Consider the following 19,498-nt stretch of genomic DNA (forward strand, 5'->3'; position numbering starts at 1 on the left):
GCTGCTTGACAAAGACCATCATTTAACAGGTGGTGGTATGACCAACCTCACGTAAAATAAGTATTTACAATTCTACACAGTGTATAGGGATGAAACATGCCAAATAAAGTTATGCTTGTTTTCCTTTTTTAACATTTATTCTTGTTTTCTAATGAACCTAAATTTGTTCTGCCTTGTCAGAAGCCAAAGGCAAAATTGTGTTCTCTTCTTCCCAGAAACTTATAATAAAGTAGTGATAGATAAATCTAAGTCAAATTGCTGTGACCTACTTGAAAATTTGGCAATTGAACACTCAGAATCTCCCCCCAGGATATTTGACTCCCTTTAAAAACACCATTTATTTTTATTTATATACAATATAACCTCAAACATGGTAACAGTCACCACGTAAACTAGCACTATCCAACACACAGCAGAGGAACTGCCTAGAAAAGAAGATTGCTTTCCCACTCTGAGTTGGATACACTCATTTATTTAAAAGGGTAACAAATGAAAGAGCAAGAAAATAATGTGCAGCTCTCTAAAAAATCTAATTCTGATGTTCCTACTGCTCAGAGTTTGGGATTCTGATTTTTTTTCCTTCAGTGTGAAACACATAGAAACCAAATCAATGGAGACCATGCTAGAGAATCTGGTTACAGAGATTTGAAATAATTTATTTTACAACAAGTCAAAAGCTAAAAAGGGAATCTGAGTCTTTAGAGCTTTTTTTCTATTAAGTTCTTTTTTAATACCTCCGTGAGTCAAAAATCCCAACTGTAACTCTGGTTATAGACAAAGAGAAAGGTTCATGCATATTTCAAATCTTCAATAAATATCTGTCAATTACGTGGATAGAAGAGAAATTACACATACCACCTCTGCAAAACTTAAGGAGTGTGAGAATCAGATATTCTGTGGTGAATCAAATAGCTCTCAGTATAGTGAAATAAAACTGAGACTGATCATCTTTAATCAAGAAATTAAAGATATTATGATTCTTTACTAATAAATCCTCTTACAATCAAATGGAGTCAATTATATTTCAAGAATAAAAATATTTAATAATCCATGAGGTATACAGTGAGGTAAGTAAGCAATGATATTTATCCTCAAGAGATAAAAGCACTGACTTGTGCTGTGATGTTATCTACCACAGAGTCCTCACCACAGCAGGAATAACAGTCCATGGAAAATACCAGCTGGTTTCAATTTCTAAGAAAGCACAACACAGGAGAAGAAAGTGGAATACTCTACTACTTACTCGCCTCCTTCCTCCATCTCCACTGCATCTCTCAGGAAAAGAAAAAGGAGGTTTGGAGTTAGGGGAGGGAAGACTTGGACAACTGGCCACAGGTACATTTTCCAACCAGTTACAGAAGGAAACCTGACTGACCAGAAGCGTTAAGGGAGTGGTTCAGCAACGCAATTCCCCACTTCCATTCACGTTCCAAATCCCTGCACATGAGAGAACGGAATGACTGTGGTTTCGGTGTAACAACTAAGCATAAATCACCTGTGTATTGTTTTATTAGTACTTACTGACATTTTCATAACATAATCCTACTTAGCATTCTGGAATACAATCCTGTGTCTCTCTCAGTTTCACAAGCGCCTGACAACAAAATACACGTCACGATAACCAACAACAGTCTGTTCACTTTCAGAGATGCTTCACACAAATAATCATTCCAGACACGCTAGTGCTTCACTATTCAGATGTCCTTTTAAATTCTCCCTCTCCACATGCCACCAAATTTTTTTAGGTCAAATATTGAAAGAGGAATGAAGGGCAAAGTAGGCAAAAAATATTTTAAGAAAGCATCTATACAATATTGTAAAGCAATTAGCCTCCAATTAAAATAAATAAATTTATATTTTTAAAAAAGCATCTAGCTCTTATAATGATGCTTTAGTCAAAATAAATCTGTGAATAAAAATTGCTAAAGGGTATCAGCAACCTGTGGATCATGACATAAAATGGAAGAAGTCTCTAAAGATTAAAGAGAAGTAGAGGCCTAATTTCAAAACGAGAAAGGCAAATTCCCAACTACAATAGAACCAGAAAGGCTTTGTGACAATTCTGTGCATCAATATCAAGAACAGTTCAAAACGAGAGGATTTACAGATGGCAGACTGGCACACGCAGGCTTTCCTGGTGGCTCAGTGGTAGAGAGTCCACCTGTGAGTGCAGGAGACACAGCTCCGATACCCGAACCGGGAAGAGCCTCTGGAGAAGCAAACGGCAGCCGACTCTAGTACTCTAGCCTGGGAAATCCCACGGACAGAGGAGCCTGGCGGGCTCTATAGTCCATGGGGTCACAACAGAGATGGACACAACTTGGCAACTAAAACAACAGGCACGTGAAAAGGTGCTCAACACTGTGAATTATTACAAAAATGCAAATCAAAACTACAATGAGGTACCACCTCACACAAGTCAGAATGGCCATCATTAAAAAGTCTACGAGTAACAAATACTGGAGAGCGGGTGGAGAAAAGGGGACGCTGGTACAATGTGGTAGGAATGTGAGCTGGTGCAGCCAATATGGAAAATAGTATTGAGGTTACTCAAAAAACTAAAAAGCCAGAACTACCACATGACCCAGCAATCTCACTCCTGGGCATATATCCAGACAAAATTATAATTCAAAAAGATATGTTCACACCCCCATCCCTACCCAATGCTCAAAGCAGCACTATGCACAATAGCCAAGACATGGAAACAACCTAAATGCCCACTGACAGATGAATGGATAAAGGCAATGTGGTACATATATACAATGGAATACTACTTAGCCATAAAAAAGAATAAAATAATGCCATCTGCAGCCATATGGCCGCAACTACAGAGTATCATACGAAGTGAAGTCAGAAAGAAAAAGACAAATACTGTACGATACAACCTACATGTGGAATCTAAAATATAGACACAAATGAACTTATCTACGGAACAGAAACAGACTTACAGAGAATAAACTTCTGGTTGCCAAAGGGGACAGAGGTGGAGAGGGCTTCAGTGGGAGTTTGGGGTTAGCAGATGCAAACTATGATAGACAGAATGGATAAGCAACAAGGTCCTACTGTATAGCACAGGGAACTATAATCAATATACTGTGATGGAAAAAAATATGAAAAAGAATGTACATATATTATAACTGAATTACTTTGCTGTACAGCAGAAATTAACACAGCATTGCAGATCAACCATACTTCAATTAAAAACCTTAGAGAAAGTATTTAATAGAAGCAGAGAATTCACTGACATTACACTGCACTGGCCTAAGCCATCATTTATTCCTTGAGTTATAGGACTAGTAGATAAGAAGAATACTAGAAACAGGGATGTCTGGATTTCAACAAAGAATCTACCAAAACTGTCTTCTGATAGGCCACGGCAGGGTTTTTAACCTCTGCATTATTGACATTTTGCATTGTAGGATGTTTAATAACGTCTCTGGCCTCTACCAACTGGATGCTACAGGATCCACCAGTTGTGATGACCAAAAATAGCACTCGAGATAAGCCAAAGTTCCCCTGGGAGGCAAAATCACCCTTGATTAAGAAGTACTGATTTATGGCAAAATGGAGAAATACAAGATAAGTGACCGTGGTTTCTGAAATTCGTAAGTAATTGAACAGCTATTCAAAAGAAACTGAACAGCTGTATCCAGGGGGCTGATAATGGATCATGTCCATTTTGAAAAAGGTTTCTTTGTGTGTGTACACACGTGCGCTCAGTCACTCAGTAATGTCCAGCTCTTTTTGGCCCATGGACTACAGCCCACCAGGCTCCTCTATCCATGGGATTCTCCAGGTAAGATTACAAGAGAGGGTTGCCATTTCCTACTCCAGGGGATCTTCTTGAGCCAGGGATCGAACCTGTATCTCCTGCGTCTCCTGCATTTTACTAATGATCCAGAAAATGTACACAGATAGGTTCATCAAATTGGAAGATATGAAAAAAAAAAAAAAAAAGTGGATGGGGACATCCAAAGAACTACAGAATTCATCCACAGTGAAGGTTTGTATAATGGTTTGAAAGTTGATTCTTTCGAAAGTAAGTTTTCCTAAGGTAAGTCAGCCCTGAATATAAGGTAGTTTTAAAGATCAATGAGACAGATAGAAACACAAGCCATATAATGATGTTATTCTGTTCATGAAGTCTGTAAAACACTGCTTTGAAAAAAATTTACAATACCATACGAGACAAAACATGTTATCATTATTATGGTCGGACTCCCCCTGCCTCTCACTGTGGACACAGGGGTTTCAAGCAGAGTAAGAGATTCCGACACAGATGATGCTATAATTAAGAAAATACAAGGTATAACACAATCTAGGTAGTAATAATCTAGTTTAAGTAAGTCTATGAAAGTTTACAAATTGAATCTCTCTCCCAGGGAATGCTTCCTGAACCTCCAAAATAAAAGCGATTTCTCTCATGCCCAAATATCCTTGGAAGATATTTCTATCACTGTTAATTGTTTCCTTATATTATAATTTATAGTATTTAAAAGAGATAACCTGATAGTTTATAACCCCTTGAAAATACAACAGAACTTTATTCTCTTACCTGTTTTATAGATTGTCCAGTACATGGTTGGGCATATATGGTGAACCATCACATTTGTTAAATAAGTAAATTAGTGAGAATTTAACATTTTTAAAATATTTATTTGGCTGCACCAGGTCTTAGGATATATGGGATCTTTAGGTGCAGCATGTGAACTCTTAGCTGCAGCATGTGGGACCTAGTTCACAGATCAGGAATCAAACCCCAGCCCCCTGCATTGTGAGTGTGGAGTCTTAGCCACTGGACCACCAGAGGAGTCCGAAGAATTTAATATTGTTCAATAAAAGTATTCAAATTTAAAATTTTAAAAATAGATGACAGAATCAGAATACAAAAGCCTGGAATCAAGATAAAAATGTCAAGAGCTTCCGAATAAAATTTAATGAAAATAAATGTAAAGTTCCTTTTCTGGACCTAAGAATCAATGAGTAGAAGCCCCATTCTATCCTTCATAATATAGGCAGATGAACTACATCCTTAAAAATGAATACCACTAAATCTTAAGAAATGCTATTTTTTTTTTTAATTTTATTTATTTGGCTGCACTAGGTCTGAGCATGTGGATCTAGTTCCAGACCAGGGATCGAACCCAGGCCTCCTGCATTAGGAGCACAGAGTTTTAGCCCCTGGACCACCAAGGAAGTCCCACTACTCTCTCTTTAGTGATCATATTCTTCATTGTGAACTGCCCACTTGTTGATAGTTAGATATGTTCTCTTACAATGAAGCATAAACAAGGATATTCATATAATAATCCAATATCCAAAATAAGAGGATGAGGAAAAAGTAAATGCATACTATTAAATTAAATGAAGAAGTTTAAAAGAATGAGATACAGATCTTTCTGTATTGAAAGAAAGAGAGGCTGGGGCAGGTGGGGAGGGAAGGAGGAGAGAAAAGGCAATAAGAAAGGAGGAAGGGAGGGAGACATTAAACTATGAAAAACCAAGCTACAGAAATGTTATAAGATGCCGCTCTCAAATACATACACATGTGGGTATATACGTACATATATATTTTATATATATATATATTTTTATCTGTCCCCTGGTGCTCAGATGGTCAAGAGTCTGCCTGCAATGCGGGAGACCTGAGTTCAATCCCTGAGTGGGAAAGATCCCCTCAAGAAGGAAATGGCAACCCACTCCCGTATTCTTGCCTGGAAAATCCCACAGACTGAGGAACATGGGGGGCTATAGTTCATAGGGTCGCAAGAGTCAGACACAACTGAGTGACTTCACTTTCTTTCTTTCATATTATATAGTTTAAATTTATATAGCTATGTCAGACAAAGGGATGGATGAAGGAATGGAATGTTTTATATTTGAATTAATTCTTTTTCAGTGAGAATGTGTTACTTAGATAATTTTAAATAATATTAATGTAAATACTCATCCTCTAAAACCTAAACCTAGTTTCTTTTATAGTCTTAGTGCACAAATCAATATTAGTTTTTGAACAAGTATAATGAAAGAACTATAATTCTTAAGTTTCCTCTCACTTCAAAGAAATTCTGTCTCAATCATGCTGGGTTTCCCTGAAAAGTCTAAGAGAAGGTCCCTACCCTATATGAAATCCATTTCCATTTATCCAGTATACAAAGTTATAGGTCATTAAAAATTAGCACATACATCTCCAATAATATTTTCTACTGCTATTTCCCCAAGTCATGGATACTGCCTGGTAAATCTGGAGAACACCACATTCCCAATTTTTTCCCACTTAATGTTCCCCAAATAATTACAGCTGTAAGAGCACTTGCCTCTGGAATTATGTGCTCACTAAAAATTACCAGTCATAAAAACCCACAGAATGGGAGAAAATATTTGCAAACAAACCAACAAAGGATTAAATCTCCAAAATATACAAACAGCTCAATTAGAAAAAAAAAAAAACAACCCAAACCCAATCAAAAAATGGGCAGATCTAAATAGACATTTTTCCAAAAAAGACATACAAATGGCTAAAAATTATATGAAAACATGTTCAACATCACTAGTTATTAGAGAAATACAAATCAAACCTACCATATAACAAGATATCACCTCACACAGGTCAGAATGACTGTTAACAGAAAGTCTACAAACAATAAATGCTGGAGAGAGTGTAAAGAAAAGGGACATCTTATACACTGTTGCTAGGAATGCAAACTGATACAAAAAACTAAGTATAGAACTACTATATGATTCAGCAGTCCCACTCCTGGGCATATACCAGAGAAAATCTTAATTCCCAAAGGGACATGCACCCCAATATTCATGGTAGTACTACGCAAAAGCCAAGACATGGAAGCAACCTAAATGTCCACCAACACAGGAGCAGATAAAGAATGTGTGGTGCATGTATACAATGGAATATTACTCAGTCATGAAAAAGAATGAAATCATGCCACTTGTAGCAACACGGGTAGACCTAGCAACTATCATACTGAATGAAGTCTGTCAGACAGAGAAAAACAAGTATCATGATATTGCGTATATGTGGAACCTAAAAAAGAAAAGAAATGAACTTATTTACAAAACAGAAAGAGTCACAGATAGAGAAAACAAACTTACGGTTACTAGAGGAGGAAGGGGGGATAAACTGGAAGATTGGCATTGACATATACATACTACTATATATAAAATAGATAACAAATAAGGGCCTATCGTATAGCACAAGGAACTCTACTCAATACTCTGTAATAACCTCTATGGGTGAAGAATCTAGAAAAGAGTAGATACATGCATATGCATAACTGATTCACTTTGCAGGACACCTATAACTAACACAACATTGCAAATCAACTATACTTCAATTAAAAATTTTATTTTTTTTTAATTACCAGTCATAAACAATTCTCAAGACACGGAAAACCCTCACTATTTTCAAGCAAACACCCACAGCTCCTGATGAAATTGCATAATAAAAGGTCATCTTTTACCAAACAAAACTCAAGGTCTCTCACTTCATTAAACAGCTAAAAGTAAATATATTTACCCAGTACTTTGGATTTTTACCAACCTTCAAAAACATCCCACTACAGTCAACAGTTGCTATGAAGATACGTATAGTATACAGAATTTTTTCCCTTTCCTGTAATCTGGGAAACTAATGTAGTTAAAGTACTTTAGAAATCAGTAAGTAACAGAAGATAAGTTTAGTCAAAGTGATGATGAAAAGTATGTCATGGAGCTAAATGATAAGCCTTAAGATGTGTATAATAATATAGCCTAAAGACTCATATGATAGTACAAACAAAAGCACCTGAAGTAGGTTAAGTAGGTTATTTTCTAAAGTACTGTTATTTCCTAAATATATTTCTCATTGATTATAAAGCACTATGCAACAGAAATAAAATGTGATCCACATTTTAAAAAGTAGAAAGAATAAAAAGTAGAAAGGAACAGATGAAATTAACTTTAACAATATATTTCATCTATCCAAAAATATTCAGATGATTTCAACATGTAACTGATGCTAAAAAATTATTAATAAGATAATTTATCTTTTTTTTAAGTCTTTGAAATCTATACTTCACACATACCACCTTTTCCATTTGGACTAATCACATTTCAAGTGCTCCATAGACACATGATCCTACATTGGTCAGAGAGCATCTATAACATAAGTGGGTCAAATACAATTTCTAAATTTCTAAAGCAGAGTTATATAATCAAAAGAAGCCCTAAATACCTAAGCAAAAGCAAATGTCTTTAGCATAATCTTTAAAGGCAGATGTAGGTAAACAATCAAGTCAAAATATAAGAATAACAGTTAATACTTACTAACCATTTCATATGTACCAGACCCTACTTAAAGTGCTTGTCAAGCATTATCTCATTTGATCAAGCACAAAAGCCCCTGATGCTGGCACTAGTAATACCCTCATTTTACAAACAAGGAAACTAGGACATAGGGAAGGTAAATGAAGGTTTAACCCAGGCAGTAGGAGGTTTAACTCAAGAGCTCATGCTCTTAATCACTATACATGCTATACTGTCAGAAAAAAAAAAAGTTGATTTATAAAAGATAAAATATGGAATAGTAAAGCAAAATCATTTCTTTAGGAATTAATAGGTTATTAAAACTGAATAATATAATTCTCCACAAGAAGCTCCAAACTCCAAAAAGAATAAAATAAAAACAATTTTAGGTTAGAATTTTTATTTGTAAACTATTACCACACATATTTTATTTAAACTTATGATAAATGTTTATATTTATAATTTATTTATTCAAAATTATAGATTTAGCTTTAAAAATGAATAAAAAGATTATTTTGTGGTCAAGAAATTTCAAATTTATTTCAAGCTGCACTTTTCTGTTTTACAAACTCATTTATTTCTGATCTCATTATGCTAATTTTTATTGCAGACTTCTTTTTAACAGTCTCATTCTCTTTTATGAAGGGAAGGAAAAGGGCTTATCTTTCTCCTATTCACCTATCATTCGAAGGTATAAAAAAATATGAAAAGATAAAATAGGCAAAAAAAAGTTAGCTTCTTTCCTATATCTCAATTCTAAGAAAAAGCAGAAAACTATATAACAGGATCGTATTAAATGGATACGTTGTACCCCAAGATTCTTTGATAAAACCAGGAGACAACGTTCACTTTCACACGCACATACCCTTGGCAGAATGACATAAATACTGTCTAATGGTCATAAAATTTTCAGATAAGATGTCAGTTATCTCCTTAGAAAATAACATTTAAAAATACCTGGTCTGAAGTAAACAGTCCCATGTTAAAAAAATCTGTGACCAGAGCTTAAACTGTCTGACCTCTAAAAATCACAAGATAAGGATAGCCTTGATCCCCGGTTGAAGGCCATTGCTGTCTGCCAACTTTGACGTTTTCAGAGTGTCACTGGAAAGCCTGATCACACCACCTTCAGTTACATAATAAACCTATCACCTTAACTGGTTTTAGTATCTCTCCCCCATAGTTAAAACTTGACAAACGTGGCTAGATGTTAAGAGGGGGCCCTTTAATGGAAGACTGCATTTGCCTGAGCAGATATTTAGCAACGAACCAGGTTCAAAAGTCAACCTGCCACAAGTCATAATGAAGAAACATCTCAGCTTACAAAAAATGTTATAGAAATATGCTCATGCCACTTAGATTTTCCCTTTGGTATTTGAACAACTTTATTAAATATGCAAATGTTTCAGAGAGCCTGCAAATCTCATCTGTGGGCTTCTTTTGTTTTTAGTTTTCCCTTTTGACAGCAGGCTATTTATGTTTCAGGCACTGGGTCTGGCCCTCTCATGTGCATCACCCTGTTAAGTTGTCCCAACTGTCCTATTCAATTAAGAGTTTCTGCTTTACAGAAAGGGAGGCAGAGTCACTGACCTTTAGCCCTTTAGAGTTAGATAGGAACCAAGGATGTATCCCCCCAGGCAGGACTTCTTTCAGCTTCTTTCTATAACACAAGGACTTCTTTCCTGTTTCATTCCCTACTTACTGACCAATTTATCTACCATCGGTACCTTCATGCTCTCAAGTACCAGCTCAAACGTAATAAATAATAAAATTCCAGTAACACTAAAACATGAAAGGTGAATTGTAGGGTATGTGAATTCTACCTCAATAAAGCTGATGCTAGAAAATAAAAAAAATTAAACATAAGCAGGATAATAACATCAACTTTCCAATTATCCTAATAGTAAATCATAGACAGCATGGCTGAACCACAGGTAATCCAAAAACCTAATCTATAACTCACATCTCAAATGTTTATAGATCAGTCCCTTACTATTGCTACCTCTTTAAAATACTAATTACTTCACTCATAGATTACTCTAAGAGTCTCAGCCTCCTCAATTATTAGTTTTCCATTTTCCCTGTATGTTAAACTAAATTATTCCATCTAGTTTTCAAAGTCTTCCCTAAATTGGCCTCATATACCACTCATTATTTCTCATCATGTGGGCAAGCAATCTCTTTGGGGTCCTACAAACATATCAAGCCTCGTGCTGGATGCTGTATCTTAAATAATCCCATCCTATTAACCAGACGGGCTTCCCTGGTGGCTCAGTGGTAAAAAATCTGCCTGCCAATGCAGGAGACGTGGGTTTGACCCCTGGGTCAGGAAGATTCCCCTGGAGAAGAGAATGGCAATCCACTCCAGTATTCTTATCTGGGAAATCTCTTGGGCAGAGGAGCATGGCAGGCTACAGTCCATTGGGTAGCAAAAGTCAGACACAACTGAGAGATTAAACAACAACCAGACATATTCTTTCCCTCCATCACCTGCTCATCCTTCAAGGATTAGACCAAATCCTACCCTCTCCATTAAGCTCTCTCTCTAACTAGTGCATACTGCAGCCTCAGGCAATTCCTACAGTACTTAGGAGTCTATACTCCTACCTTTATATCCCCGGCACCTAGCAATCAGGATGGAAAAGACAATCAGTAAAAGCCTGGTGAATGCAAGTTGCAACATGCTGTCGCAAAACAATTATGTGGTTTTTACCCTCTCTCTTCAAACCAGGTGTATTCACTTCACCAGCAACACAAGTAACTGAGTGCTAAAAATAATGCTGTCAGAGGTTTTCTTCAAGACGAACAAACCAATGAGGTATACCAGATGCTCTCATGGCCCCCAAGCATTTTTATTAGAAACTGATTCAACAGGCTCCGTGAATTTGAAGACAGTCTCCTCTAGGAGTTAACAATGCTCAGATCAAAATGACTTTATAACAAATCCACCCTAAGTTTTTTTTTCCCTAAGATGACAATGTAATTCAGGGCCTTTCACTATAAAAGAATACTGCAATTATTTATATACTATGACATTATTTATACTATGACATCTTAAAATTAGTGTACATTTATAAATGTCTTATTTTTGGACCACTCAAAATAGATCAAATAAATATAAACAAAAAACAAGCATATTTTTAAAGCCACTATTAAATCTTTAGGGTCACCAGAGAATATAAGGAATTCAAGTCACAAGATTATAGATTAGAAGGCACAAATTTGCATAGTCATTATATACTTAAGATTGTTATGACTTAAAAAGGTAAAATAAAACACCAAAGTTTTTAAACAATCCAATAATAGTTTAATATATGATTCAAGACATAGTATCAACATGTATGGTTTGATATAGAGCACTTAAAAAAAAAATTCCAAGAAACAACTATCCTGTTATTGGCCCTCAACTCACAGGAAATGCCAAAGATAATTACAGCCTTCCCCTGGTAAGGACAATTCTACACAGAGAAAAAGGCAACTGAAGTTCAGCTGAAAGTGAAGGAGATACATTTAGCTACCAAGAGAAACTCAAGAACACAATACACAGTGCACTTCTCTCGAAAACAAACATATTTAGTGCCCTTACCTGTTTCTGAAATGTAGGTAACAGGATCCTGCTGTTGGATTTTAGCAGGTTTAGAAGACAGTGGCAATTTTTCTGGTCGCTTTTTGGCATTTTTTACCTGTACTGTTTCTTCTGATTCTGAATCTGAATACAAGAGGAAAATAAAAACTTTGAAAAGAAATAGTATTAATATAGTGTGCTTTTATTTCTTTTATTGGAATACATAATTGCTTTATAACATTGTGTTAGTTTCTGCTAACACAAGTGAATCAGCCATATTCATACATCTTCTTGGACCTCCCTCCCACCCTACCCCCATATAGTTTGCTTTTATTTTTTTTGCCATGAAACACAGCCTGTGGGATCTTAGCTCAACCAAGGATCGAACCTGAGCCCACAGCAGTGAAAGCACCAAGTCCTAACCACTAGACTACTAGGAATTACTCTAAAGTGATTATTATTAATCAATTCCTCAAGATTCTTTTCCAAACAAATCTCTTTTTTAAATTCTGGTAGATTATCACTACCCAGTGGTTAAGCCTTTCTACTGCTGCGGTAATAAGTCAACACAAACTTACTCGCTTAAAACAACACAAATGTATTATTCCCAGTTCTGGAGGTTAGAAATCCAACTTGGGCCTCTGGACTAAAATCAAGCATCAGGACTGCTGTGATCCTTTCTGGATACTATACAGAAGAATCCATTCCTTGCCTTTTCCAGTTTCTAGTGACTGCAAGCATTCCTTAGCTCATAGCCCCCTCCCTTCCTCCATCTTCAAAGACTGCAGCATTAGGCCAAGTCCTTCTCACACTGCCATCTCTCCAGTTTTCTGACCTCCTCCCACAGTCAATTTCTAAACCTCTTCTTCTGCCTTCCTCTTCTTTGTGACTACACTGGGCCCATCCAGATAATCTCCCTACATTAAGGTCACCTATAAATTTAATGTCACCTCTTTTGCCTTACAACCGAACATAGTCACAAGGTTCTAGTAACCAGGGCGTGGGCATCTTTAGGAGCCATTATTCTGTCTACCACAGTCTAATCACCCAGAGCACTTAAATACAAATCAAGACAAAGTACAAATACCTAGTATATGTCTGGTACAAAACAGGAGTTTCAGAAATTTCAGTGTCCTTCCTCTTCCTCTCACCATGCTTTTATAAATCCTGTCTCATACAGTTCTAAAAATGTATCAGTTATATTTCCACTGTCCCAAAAGATGGAAACTTCTGGGGAATAGGGATATGTACTTATTTCAAATTCTTTATTATATACGGCAGTAAAAGACTCACAATAAACATTCAGGTACTTTTAGAACCTTTGCTATGACTGTCAAAATCCTGATAATCTATAAATGCTTCCTTAGGTTACATTCTTAATTTTAAGAATTCATACTGGATAGATCTTCTCCAAAAAAATCAAAATCTAAAACTTTTACCATTTTTCCTTTTTAACTGCAATAAAAAAGGACCAAATCAAAAGGACAAAAATGAAGTTTTAGATCTTTGTAAAGCAACATTTTATGGCACTCTTTTTCAGTTTCCAAGAACCTCAGCTGAAAGAGAAATTAATACAAATACTTTAACATATTCAAAGTAAGTTTCAGACACGCCATATATACCACATCTCTACAGAACAAAACTTTATTAACATATTTCAGCTCTGATAAATCCTGTAGTATAATAAAAGTTGTTTTCAATTTTTCTTGAACACAGAGCCCTCTTCTCACAGCACCTATTAACATTATACAGAACATCAGCTCTAACAGATACAAAATGAAAATTTTTAAACTTGAAAACTCCTGAAAAGAAATATTACCCGAATCATAGATGATCCTCTTTTTCTTGTTTGACTGCTTCGGCTTGATTTCATCTTCTGTACAAGAATTATTTACCTATAAACATCACAGTATAGTTAGAATACAAGGAAGCCTATATAACTTACCTATTTTTTCCTTGTTAGACTTGAGCTCAATAGTTCACAAGCAGAGAAACCCTGCCCCTACAGGAAACATTTTCACTTGTCATACTGGGGTGGGGGTGTTACACGTATATACTGGGTAGATAAGGGATGCTATTAAACGTTCTACAATGCACAGAACAATGAATTATCTCACCCCAAATGTCAATAATGCCCTAATTAGGCTAAAGAATGGAGAAGGCAATGCACCCCACTCTAGCACTCTTGCCTGCAAAATCCCATGGACAGAGGAGCCTGGTAGGCCGCCATCTGTGGGGTTGTGCGGAGTCGGACACGACTGAGCAAATTCACTTTCACTTTTCACTTTCATGCATTGGAGAAGGAAATGGCAACCCACTCCAGTGTTCTTGCCTAGAGAATCCCAGGGACGGGGGAGCCTGGTGCGTTGCCATCTGTGGGGTCGCACAGAGTTGGACACGACTGAAGTGACGTAGCATGCACGCACACACTGGCCTATTCTTTAGCCTATTCCTACTGCTGCTGCTAAGTCGCTTCAGTCGTGTCTGACTCTTTGCGACCTTATGGACTGTAGCCGGCCAGACTCCTCTGTCCATGTGGATTTTCCAAGCAAGAATACTGGAGTGGGTTGCCATTTCATTCTCCGGGGATTTTTCCAACCCAGAGATTGAACCCGCATCTCTCAGGTCTCTGTGTGCATTGGCACACGGGTTCTTTACCACTAGAGTACCATCTGAGAAACCCTAAAGACTAGGCCAGACGCATCATCAAAAAGATAAAGAGATCACAAATGCTGGTGTGGCTGCGGATAAAAGGGAACATTTGTGCACTGCTGGTGGAACTGTAAATTGGAACAGCCACTATGAAAAACAGTATGGAGGTTTTTCAAAAAATTAAAAATAGAACTAACTACCACATGACTAGCAATTCCACTTCTGAGAATATATTCAAAGGAAGAAAAAACACTAACTTGAAAAGTTATCTGCACCCACATGTTCACAGCAGCATTACTTACAAAAGCCAAGACATAGAAACAACCCAAGCGTCAGTCAATGGATGAATGGATAAAGAAGTTGTGAATATATGAATATTACTCAGCCATAAAAAATAAGGGTATCCTACCATTTCTAACAACGTGGAGGGACCTCGAAGGCATTTAACTATGTGAAATAAATCAGAGAAAGACACATACTGGTTATCTCACTGTACATAGAATCAAAAGCAAAAAATAAAAAAGCATGAACTCATAATAAAAGAGATCAGATCTATGGTTACCAGAGGCAGAGGGTGGGGGGCAGGGGGACCTAGAGGAAGGTGGTCAAAAGGTAAAAACTTCCAGTTTAAGATAAAGAAGTGCTAGGAGTGTGATGTACAACATGACAACTGTAGTTAACACTGCTGTATGCTACACAGGAAAATTTAGGACAGCAGATCCCAAGAGTTCTTCACAAGGAAAAAAACTTTTCTTCCTTTCACTGTATGTATATAAGATGATGGATGCTAACTGAACCCAGAGTGATAATCATTTCATAATATGTGTAAATCAAACTATCATGCTGTATACCTCAAACGAACAGGTGATGTATGTCTTACCGCGGACTGGAATGCAAAAGTAGAAAGTCAAGAAACACCTGAAGTAACAGGCAAATTTGGCCTTGGAATACAGAATGAAGCAGGGCAAAGGCTAATAAGAGTTCTGCCAAGAGAACGTACTGGTCATAGCAAACACCGTCTTCCAACAACACAAGAGAAGACTCTACACATGGACATCACCAGATGGTCAACACCGAAATCAGACTGATTATATTCTTTGTAGCCAAAGATGGAGAAGCTCTATACAGTCAGCAAAAACAAGACCGGGAGTTGACTGTGGCTCCGATCATGAACTCCTTATTACCAAATTCAGACTGAAATTAAAGAAAGTGGAGAAAACCACTAGACCATTCAGGTATGACCTAAGTCAAATCCCTTATGACTATACAGTAGAAGTGAGAAATAGATTTAAGGGACTAGATCTGACAGACAGAGTGCCTGATGAACTATGGACGGAGGTTCGTGACATTGTACAGGAGACAGGATCAAGACCATCCCCAAGAAAAAGAAGGGAAGTGAAAAGCAAAGGAGAAAAGGAAAGATATACCCATTTGAATGCAGAGTTCCAAAGACTAGCAAGGAGAGACAAGAAAGCCTTCCTCAGGGATCAATGCAAAGAAATAGAGGAAAACAACAGAATGGGAAAGACTAGAGATCTCTTCATGAAAATTAAAGATACCAAGGGAACATTTCATGAAAAGATGGGTTCAATAAAGGACAGAAATGGTAGGGACCTAACAGAAACAAAAGATATTAAGAAGAGGTGGCAAGAATACACAGAGGAACTATACAAAAAAGATCTTCACAACCCAGATAATCACCATGGTGCGATCACTCACCTAGAGCCAGACATCCTGGAATGTGAAGTCAAGTGGCCCTTAGAAAGCATTACTTCAAACAAAGCTAGTGGAGGTGATGGAATTCCAGTTGAGCTGTTTCAAATCCTGAAAGATGATGCTGTGAAAGTGCTGCACTCGATACGCCAGCAAATCTGAAAAACTCAGCAGTGGCCACGGGACTGGAAAAGGTCAGTTTTCATCCCAATCCCAAAGAAAGGCAATGCCAAAGAATACCACACAACTGCACTCATTTCACAGGCTAGTAAAGTAATGCTCGAAATTCTCTAAGCCAGGCTTCAGCAATACGTGAACCGTGAACTTCCAGATGTCCAAGCTTGTTCTAGAAAAAGCAGAGGAACCAGAGATCAAATTGCCAACATCTGCTGGATCATGGAAAAAGCAAGAGAGTTCCAGCAAAACATCTCTTTCTGCTTTATTGACTATGCCAAACACTTTGACTGTGCAGATCACAATAAACTGTGGAAAACTCTGAAAGAGATGCGCATACCAGACCACCTGACCTGCCTCTTGAGAAACCTGTATGCAGGTCAGGAAGCAACAGTTAGAACTGGACATGGAACAACAGATTGGTTCCAAATAGGAAAAAGAATACGTCAAGCTGTATATTGTCACTCTGCTTATTTAACTTATATGCAGAGTACATCATGAGAAATGCTGGGCTGGATGAAGCACAAGCTGGAATCAAGATTGCCAAGAGAAATAGCAATAACCTCAGATATGCAGAAGACACCACCCTTATGGCAGAAAGTGAAGAAGAACTAAAGAGCCTCTTGATGAAAGTGAAAGAGGAGAGTGAAAAAGCTGGCTTAAAGCTCAACATTCAGAAAACTAAGATCATGGCATCTGGTCCCATCACTTCATGGCAAATAGATGGGGAAACAGTGGAAACAGGGGCATACTTTATTTTTTTGGGCTCCAAAATCACTGCAGATGGTGACTGCAGCCGTGAAATTAAAAGACGGTTACTCCTTGGAAAGAAAGTTATGACCAACGTAGACAGCATATTAAAAAGCAGAGACATTACTTTGTCAACAAAGGTTCGTCTAGACAAGGCTATGGTTTTTCCAGTGGTCATGTATGGGTGTGAGAGTTGAACTATAAAGAAAGCTGAGCACTGAAGAATAGATGCTTTTGAACTGTGGTGTTGGAAAGGCTCTTGAGAGTCCCTTGGACTACACTGAGATCCAAGCAGTCCATCCTAAAGGAGATCAGTCCTGGGTATTCATTGGAAGGACTGATATTGAAGCTGAAACTCCAATACTTTGGCCACCTAATGTGAAGAACTAACTCATCTGAAAAGACCCTGATGCTGGGAAAGACTGAAGGTGGGAGGAGAATGGGATGACAGAGGATGAGATGGTTAGATGGCATCACTGACTCAATGGACATGAGTTTGTGCAAACTATGGGAGTGAAGGTGGGGGAAGCCTGGCATGCTACAGTCCATGGGATCACGGAGTCAGACACGACTGAGGGACTAAACAACAAGCCTCAATTATCTGTAGTGCAATTCCATAATTCTAATATATATACATATATGTGTGTGTGGGCATATGCGTGTATGTGTGTGTGTGTATATATATATATATATATATAAGGACTCTTCTCCTATAAGAAGAGGAGAGAGTAAAGCAGAAATATATTTGAAGAAATAATGGTAAAATATTACCAAATTCAAAAAAATATATAAATTCACAGACTCAGAAGCTCAGAAACCCTAAACAGTATTTAAAAAAAAGAAAACTATATCCAAGTACACCATGGGCAAGGCTGAAACTCAAAGATAAAGTCTTTTAAAGCAGCATGAGAAAATAATACACACATACAAGAGAAAACAATATAAATGACTGCTACCATCTCACCAGAAAAAAATGGAGACCAAAAAAAAGGAATGGAACACCTTTACAGTGCTGAAACAAAAACTATCAGTCCAAAACTCTATATCCAGCAAAAACATCGAGAATGGAGACAGAATAAAGACATTTTTAGATAAACAAAAACTTACAGAATTCACTGCCAATAGGCCTATTCTACAAGAAATGCTTAAGAAAATTCTTCAGATTTACAGAAAATGGTATAAGGGACTTCCCTGGTGGTCCAGTGGCTAAGACTCCACGCTCCCAATGCAGGGGGTCTGGGTTTAATCCTTGCTCAGAGAACTAGATTTTACGTGCAGTAACTAAGAATTTGCATGCCGCAACTAAAGATTCTGCATGCTGCCAACAAAGATCGAAAGGATCCTGTGTGCTGCAACTAAGACTGGGTGCATTTATATAATTAAATAAATAAATATATTAATTAAAGAAAATTATAGTAGATGGAAATTCAGATCTTTGATAAGAAAGGAAAACACCAGAAGTGGCCAATATATGGTTAAGTACAAAAGATCAATCTTCCTGTTTTTTTTTTTTTTTTTGACAGCAGAAGACAGATTTTTATTTTAGTCTCACCTAGGAAATAAAAAAAGTTAATTTATGTGTTTAAATTATAATTTATTGGTATTTTAATGACAGTTTAATTACATGCATTGGTAATTTTACTCTTACATGTTTTTAAAATATTGTTTAAAATTATTTTTACCTTATTTACAAAGGAAGTTTTTACTGAGATGTAATTGACATGTAACATTATCTTAGCTTCAGGTGTACAGCATGATGATTCAATATTTACATATACTATAAAATGACCGTAAGCCTAGTTAACATCCATCACCATATGTAGTCACAAAGCAATTTTCCTTTGTTAATTCCTTTAAAATAACGGTTTAGAGCAATAATTATTATATTGAATGTGGAGTATTAACATATATAGATATAATTCATATGCCAATTATGGCATAAAGGGTGGGGTAGTAGTAAACCTACCTGTAGAGCTGCAAAATTCTCACATTTTACACACAGAGGAACAACATTAACTCAAATACACTACTGGCACCACTGCCTGCTTATCATAGTGATATTATATCTTAAATTCTCTGAAGCCCAAGGAGGATAGGAAAAAGAATAAAGCTTTCCTCCAAAGCCTTGCTTCACGAGAAGCCCAATACTGGAGCTTATGTCTTTATGAGCAAACTTTGGTTACGTTTTCGTTAAAACAGTTAACGAAAATACCAAACTATAGACACAGTAAGATATATAAACTAGAAATAAGTAAGACCTTATTATCTGCTAAATACGTCGAAATTTATATTTACATAAGGCTCTCAATATATCAAATCTCAGAACTGAGTTTATTTTATACA

At 36.8% G+C, this 19,498-nt stretch overlaps 1 protein-coding gene across 2 annotated transcripts in view; it reads right to left on the reverse strand.

Annotated features, from left to right (window-relative positions):
* Positions 1-19,498, reverse strand: part of RFC1 (replication factor C subunit 1) — a 72,766-nt gene that overhangs the window by 39,529 nt on the left and 13,739 nt on the right. For both annotated transcript variants that reach the window (XM_013964589.2, XM_013964588.2), the window contains exons 3-4: positions 13,686-13,761; positions 11,888-12,010 (exon numbers count right to left, since the gene is read on the reverse strand). In XM_013964589.2, coding sequence (XP_013820043.2) covers positions 11,888-12,010; positions 13,686-13,761 — 199 coding nt within the window. The remainder of the gene's footprint in view (positions 1-11,887; positions 12,011-13,685; positions 13,762-19,498) is intronic.

The sequence above is a fragment of the Capra hircus genome, chromosome 6 (assembly GCF_001704415.2).
Source record: "Capra hircus breed San Clemente chromosome 6, ASM170441v1, whole genome shotgun sequence".
In the NCBI taxonomy this organism is placed as follows: domain Eukaryota; kingdom Metazoa; phylum Chordata; class Mammalia; order Artiodactyla; family Bovidae; genus Capra; species Capra hircus.